Genomic DNA, 7,812 nt, shown 5'->3' on the forward strand with positions numbered 1-7,812 from the left:
ATTTTACATGGCTGTTTATGCACTGAGATATATTATGTACAAAATGGATCTGATATTCAGCTTTTACAGATTCTGGTATTGTTAATGAAGTATACAATAGTTTCAGAGAGGAGATAAATCTGGAACCATTCACAGCATCTGATATTTATAGAGTTAGGATTTTCTTAGCATCCAATTTTCTCAACTTTTACTGTATTGTTCAAGGTCATAGCTATCTAATTTACAAAAAACAAAAATACTCAAAAGTCTTTATATTTATTAAAATATATCTCTTTACATACACAATGTGAAACTACCTAGGAGTATCATACACAGTAAACATGTTTTGTTTTAACAAACATATTGTATGAATGAAACATTAATATATATGGTACTACTTTATTATCCACTAAATAAAATACATGTACTTGTATAATTGTATCCACTATATTGATGGTTTATACTTTCAGATAAACTTACATTAGGGTCAAAGTTCTAACAGATATTTCTTGTGAAAACTAAAATCTGCAGAAAGTACTTCATAAATGTTTTTGACATATATACATACAAATCGTAGACTATAACAGATTCAAGAAGCTGCATCTTTTTGTTCTTTCCATGTTTTTGCTCTCTCCCTCAATGTTTTTCTTAAAATTTTCCCTGAAAGAGTCCGTGGGATTTCTGTTACAAACTCAACACCTCCTCTCAGCTTCATATGGGGCGCCACTTGACCTACAAACAAAAAAATCAACCTTTGAGCCTATTTAAATAAATTTGTATAAACGACTTGTTTTGCTCAAAATTTCTAACAATCTATGGTTAATAAGAAATTTAAATGCGGCAGTCAGTTTTTACTATTTTGTTGGAAAACAATTCCGTGTTGTTTCAAACTTAGTATTACAGTAATTTTATCTTGGAAAAGTGCATCATATCACTGTTAAGCCTTCTTCAAAACAGCGTCCCAATTGCTATTTATAGAGTGCCAGTGATGTTTGTTTCAGCTGTGGAAAAGTATGTTAACCATTTCAAAGAATGTTTTGATTACTATAATTATAAACATTGACATGTTTGCTTCCTAGCCTGAGTTTGTTATCTTACTTTAAAAATTAGTTTTCATTTAATTTTTTGAAAGGATATTGTCTGCAAAATAGAACAGACTTAAAGGTCAGTAGTTTAAATAGCAATTGAATATCATCTTTAAGTATGTATTGCAGTTCTGGTTTAACATAGGATGTTTACCCGAATCAAATCACATTTGTATATAAACTTACTATGATTAAATATTTTTGAAAAAGTTGTAAAAAACACTTTTTACATCAAAGTAACACATTTTCTTAGCTCACAAGATCAGCTATATTCATAGTTTATTACACAACAGAACCATTACCATTGACAAAATCAACAAGTTCCTCCTCAGTAACTTCTTTCCCTGCCTTCTTGACAACATATGCCCTGGGTAGTTCTCCAGCTTCCTCATCAGGTAGCCCAACTACACCCACATCAGCCACTGAATTGTGACGTAACAATATATCTTCTAGTGTGGCCGGTGCCACCTGGTAACCCTTATATTTTATTAGTTCTTTCAGTCTGTCAACAACAAACAGGAAACCATCCTCATCTTCCCGACCAATATCACCTGCATGAAATTGTCATATATAAAATTATTCTTATCCCTGAAAATGTTTATATTGTGAAAATATATAAATAAATATAATGTTTTATATATGTTTGTATGTCTAATTATACAAAAGTCAACAGTATTTTGTCACCTTAGTGCAGTAACTGGTTAACTCCTATTAAATTTAATAAGGAGTTAATCTATAACTGCATGAAGATGACAAATTAAACCTTAGCCTGTTGTATTCTGTAATGGATTGTTTTAAATTTAGAACTGTCTGTTACTTATATAACAAGGTCTTCAGAAAATAAAATACAAATATTAAGCAACCACAGTGGTTTTTATGCCTCATCTGATTTCCTGGATAACTAACCAGTATCTGTAAATACCAATTTCTCTGCAAGTGACTCACTTAACTTATCGCACATGATTTCTAAATAAGTGGTGAGAGACTAATTGTCACAGTGAAATTTTGCCTTGCCAAAGGATTGGAACATGGTATACCTGCATTAAGAAATCCTATGCTCTCTCTACTGAGCAGGTGTTATTTTAAAGTTATAAACACCACAAATAATGACAGTGCTCATTATCATTATTGCATGAACTGATGTAAACATATGTATAAAATGTACAACAAATCTGTAACCATACCTGTCTTTGCCCAGCCATCTTCAGTGAAGAAGTTTTTAGTTTCTTCTTCGTTGTTAAGATAGCCAAGACACATGTGAGGTCCTTTAATCCAAATCTCCCCTTCCTCATTGACACCACATGGTTTACCAGTGTCTACATTAACTATCTGTATAAGGAACAAAATACATTTACAATATCCTTGACCGCCCGGTCTAAAGAAAATCAATCAATCAATCACACAAATCTTAATTTGAGCATCATATTTATGAAATAAAACCATGAAAAAATAGTGTTACAGGATCTTTAAGGTACAGTGACGTGAGTCAGGTCTCTTAACCCTTAACCGGCTGGAACCAAAAGTGATCAGCCTTTGCCACCAGTATAGAGCCCGGCCAGCCTGCACATCCGTGCAGTCTGACCAGGCTCTGTACTGTTGGCAGCTCAATTTTTTTGTTTTGATATTGAAATCCCTTGAACTTGGAATGGACTGTTCTGAACAGATCCATTATAGAAATATAGCAGGTTATGGGTTAATCTGTTATTATGGGACAGAGAGATACTGCATATTCCAAAATCTCCAAGTAGCAGACAGAATGAATATGGGTTTAGATTTTTGATCTATATGTGATTGTTACTTATTTCTCCTTTTCAGATCTTTCAATTCATTTCATAAATATTTTGTTCCCTGAACACCAATATTCTTTTCCCATTACATCACAGTCAACATAGCCTTTTATGAAGAATACAAAATTTTAGATTTCCATTTGACTTCACAAAATATTGCAACTGTATTCTCATAGTGACCTTCCAAAGAAAAAGAAGGATGTAAAGTTATCAAAGTGGTTTTATTTCATTCCCAACACTTTTGATATAAAAACATGTTTTTGTTGATATTCTATTTCATGATAAACAAAGATTTATATATAAAAAGCTATAAAGTACAGTTACTTCAACTTTCCTAATTCCTTACATGAAAAATAAGTAGAAACAACAGTTCTGACACCTTCGAATAGCTAAAAGTGAAACAAGTTCTTGCAATTTGTTTATATATTAATCATGAAAGTAACCAGCACTGATTTCAAAATGATGGAAGTAACATGGTTGTGACACAAGTAGAGCTCAAAAGCATGATCCCTTCGTTGAGAGGCATGTCATATGGACCAAACCCCTTCATGTTCATGTAAGTATATGTTAAAATGGTATTAAATATATGTGTAGTCTGTCTATATTGCCAATTTATTCTGATTGTAATTTGTTGTTCTATATTCATGCCATTGTGCTCTGATGAGCTAAAAAGATTAAATGCTATTAGATAAAATTTTGGGAAAAAAAATAATAAAATAACGATAACTTAAAAAGTAATGTTAAAATAATTGACATTTTTACGATGTAATATGAAAAAACAAAAAAGATGTAATTATACAAGAAACAAGCTATTAGTAATGTTGAAGTCTACTATTTTATGACTACTTACCTTCATCTGTACAAGTGAATGACGTTTGCCCACAGATTTATGTTTAAATTCTGTCTTACCATTTATATGTGATACACCAATTTCTGTCATACCATATCCTACAAATAAGCAAAGACTTTAATTAAGTAAAACATTCACAAACATGTATTTACTTATGTATAATTATGTTTGTATGTTTGTCGGATTTTCTGTCACACCATGGCTTTTAAAGGTCATATGGCAACTTTCCAGCTTTACTGGTGGAGAAGGACCTTACTTGTCCCTCCATGTATTAATCGTAGGACAAGCAGGCACCTGAGTAGAACATAAACTTCTGCAAGCGAGCTGTCCCTTACTAGGCTCAAACCTCATTGGTGAGAGGGCAGTGGTAAAAAGAAAAAAAACCTTAACCCCTCGGCAAAAAAACCTTCCTCATGTAGTGTAATTGATTGGTCGGAGCACTACATAAACCAAAATCTTAAGTCACCCATAAGTAGGTAGTTCCGCTGCCATCTGTGCTATAAGCTACAATTTGAGGATAATTTTTGTATTCATGCCACTTCAGAAGTGAAGCTACGGAAGGATACAATTTACTGGGCATTGGACCTATACAGTATTCTATTATTATTGTATAATAACTTGGAGTCATTTTGTTTTAGCAAAATTTTTGAATTTTTGATTTTACATGTTACCTTGATGAACACATGGTATTTTAAGCTTCTCCTTCACCATGTCCTCTATCTCTTTACTAAGTGGAGCAGCTCCACAAACTGCAACCTTGATGGAGGAGAGGTCATAATCTGCTACCTTCGGGTACTTGGCAAACATGACCATTATTGGTGGAACTGTCTGTATAACTGTTGGCTTCAAATTAAAATAAACAATTTCATAACCCTTAACAGAGTTTTGTATGGTAACTTTTAAGATATGGAATTCTCTCACATTTTATGATGTATGAATTGTATATAATGTGTTATAATTTGAATCTATCTTATATATCACTATAAGTTATATACATTTACCCTTTATTTATGATATACATGTTAATTTATGTTGATTAGAAACTAATAACATATTTATGATATATGCCTTGTTCATGTATACTTATCTTGTATTTTAAGATATTTACGTTGTTTTATGATATTAATCTTTTATATTATGACATTTACCTTGTATGTTTTGATAACTTACCTTGCATTTTATGATATCTAAAATGTATTTTATGATATTTACCATGTATATTATGACATTTACCCTATATTATGACATTTTCCTTCATGAATAATTGATATGATTATTATGTAGTGGTTCTATTATGATATGATTTACTGTGATGCTTTATTGATATTTACCTTGTATTTTATGATATTTACTTTTTAGTGGTTTCCCGTTAAGTCTGAGTCTAAGATTCGTGTCAGGTTGTCTATAATTCTCATGATAATCAAACTTTTGTAGTACATAAATGAACTATAATTTGTTCATACACTATTATCATGTTCCAGTAGCTATTTGTTGAATATGACGGTGGCAAGGAAACACACAGTTTGCTATCTGTAGTCTATCATTGTGTATAACTAAGTAAAATTAATATAAATCTATAAAGAAATGACTTCCCATTAGACTTTTTTTTGTTTACAGTATATATTTAGTTAAAATTATGAGTTGATATTTTAGGTATAATATATAGAGATTGCATGTGTGTGTAGTTGGTTTTATATTTATTACGTATTGTATTTGGTAAATTATTATTTTTATTGTTAGATGAACTGGTTTGTAAATCAATTATATTTTTTTGTAATTTTAAGGTTCTATGATATGTTAGCCCATTTTTGATTTATTATATGCTATCTGTTAGTCATGGAGAGAGATAGAGTGGATATTTTTTTGGTTCTATTGTTTTGAGTGTGTCGTGTTAGCTGGTGTGGTCGTGAGTTGTGGTTGTGTTCTTATGTGAGATTATTGAGTGATAGTCTACGAGATAGCGTACAGTTGTGGATCAGCGTGCTTTGACTGGTTCTTAGAGAGTTTGTGTTGTTGTGATTTGTAAAAACTAAGATATCCCAGCGATTAAGTTAGGAGTGTTTTCTAAGTTGGAGAAAGTGATGTAACCATATATTCTGTATAGATAAATCCAAGTTAGAGTGTTAGTAACAGTGTATTGTCTGAGACAGTGTGATCTCCGCTATTGAGTGCTGTCGTCTAATATGCCTTACTGTTGAATCGGTTTCAACTCCCACTTCGCCTTTTAATGAGATTTAAGGAGGTCACCGAAACTTGCCTTACTTAGATAATATTCATAGTAGTGTGTAACATCTAGTACATCTGAGACTGATGTCTCACGGTGTGAGATTACTATCATAGTCTTCACTGTTATATGTTATTTGTGAGTTGTTTGTAGATATTAAAAAATTTCGTTGTTCGAATGTATTTCTATTGAGGTAGGAGACTGCAAAGAAGAGGGAAAGCTGTCGTAGTACCACTCTGTTGACATGTCTTATGTGAATAATGTCCTCTAAACATAATATTGTATAAAATCCAAATATATACTGAATATACAAGAATCTTTATCTATGTTGTTTTATATTAATATGTAGTTCTTTTTCCTTTTGCTAACATATATTGCATATATGGTGTGAGGAATCAAGTATCAGCTTTGGTTTAGGAAAGCTGTTGTCTTCGCTTAGATTTACATATAGTTGCCAGCTTAGCTATCTTGTTTTTTTGGTGGGTTTTACTTCTAATGTCTTCGGTGTTATTGTTTTTATGCGTGAGCGCGTGTCTGTCTGTATTTCTACTTTGAGATGAGCTGAACCGGTTGTGACGTTTATCTTTTCTCTTGCACGCTTCTTCGTGATCTTATTTACGTGGAACCTACCTGTAGAGTAATGTGATGTATCTGTAATATCTTTTTTATTTTACCTTATGTGTTTATGTGTGTATACATTATATTTTTAGTTTGTTAAATGAAACTTCTTTGATCTGTTCGTATTAGGAAAAGTAGTTTTATGGAGAGACTCTTTTTTTTTACTCTATAATATGTGGGCTATTTATATTAGTATCATTATTGATTGGAGAGCGTTTTCAGTGTATTTCGTTTAATAATAAGTTATAATATTAACATAGTTAAGTTATGGCCTCAATAGGTTATGCGTGTTGCTTTTCAAATCTATCTGCCAAGACATCTATATTATTTTCGGAAGAAAGTGATTTTCATAAACCTATTATATGTCTCAAATTAATAGTTTTATATCTGGAGTATTGAGTAAAATTTCTTATTTTGTACTGTTTGCTATGCGCAGATCTATCTCTATTAGACTATGTGTATAGTTAGATTCCAGTCTTTGTATAGAAATTGTAGCTTTTTGTTGTTGAATTACATTGTGCGTTTTGTTTTGTATGTATTATATAATAATGGTTTATGTTTGTTTCGCCTTAATTTTTACATTTATTTACTCGCTCTTCTCCAGCTCACTTGAAGTATCATTCAATCTCTGCGCTAAGTGAGCAAGTATGTGAAACTTTATGATGATACTATGTCGCAATCGCGAAGTTGTAGAGTGATTCATTGTTTTACTACTACTTTGAGTTTTCGGTATTCACTTTTGTTATCGAGTAATCAGAAAAACGAGTTTCTTATGCATTTGTTCATGTAGTGTTCTTCTGTTGTATATCGAATTCTTTCTTTCAGAGAGTCTCGGGTAACGTTCATTTTCTTCGCTAGCGACTCACCGTGTTTATTATGTTGAGAGCTTGCTCTTTAGTACACTTATGTATTACATCAATGTGTTCACTACGCTGCTTAGTTCGTGAATCTTCTTGTAGTCTGTTTAATGTGTATGCCGTGAGTAATTTTATTATTCTCGTTATTTGCAATAATGAGTAGTTATGGAGTTTGAGGTTTGTTTATTTAGTTTGTTTTTGTATCTAAATAATTGGATTGTATTGTATCTATTAGCTTTTTATTATTGTTTAAAGTTCTTTGTGTGCATACAGTAAAGAGAGGCAATGTTTTTCCTTTATGTATATTGAGAGTGCGATCCTGGAATAGCAGGTTGTGTATCCTTATGGAGTACGTTTTCTGATCGATATTGTAATAACTATAACTTGTTGGTGTCTTACAACGTACCTGTTA

General features: G+C 31.7%; 1 protein-coding gene across 1 annotated transcript; it reads right to left on the minus strand.

Annotated features, from left to right (window-relative positions):
• Window positions 1–241: 241 nt before the first annotated feature.
• Window positions 242–4,541, minus strand: LOC132747416 (luciferin 4-monooxygenase-like). Its single transcript, XM_060736794.1, has 5 exons — window positions 4,373–4,541; window positions 3,702–3,799; window positions 2,249–2,393; window positions 1,367–1,615; window positions 242–711 (listed from the first exon to the last, which is right to left on the minus strand). Exons 1-5 carry the CDS (start codon window positions 4,512–4,514, stop codon window positions 569–571), a joined length of 777 nt encoding a protein of 258 aa, XP_060592777.1. The 5' UTR covers window positions 4,515–4,541; the 3' UTR covers window positions 242–568.
• Window positions 4,542–7,812: the final 3,271 nt, after the last annotated feature.

Source organism: Ruditapes philippinarum, unplaced genomic scaffold (assembly GCF_026571515.1).
Source record: "Ruditapes philippinarum isolate M1 unplaced genomic scaffold, ASM2657151v2 ctg514_1_1_1_1, whole genome shotgun sequence".
In the NCBI taxonomy this organism is placed as follows: domain Eukaryota; kingdom Metazoa; phylum Mollusca; class Bivalvia; order Venerida; family Veneridae; genus Ruditapes; species Ruditapes philippinarum.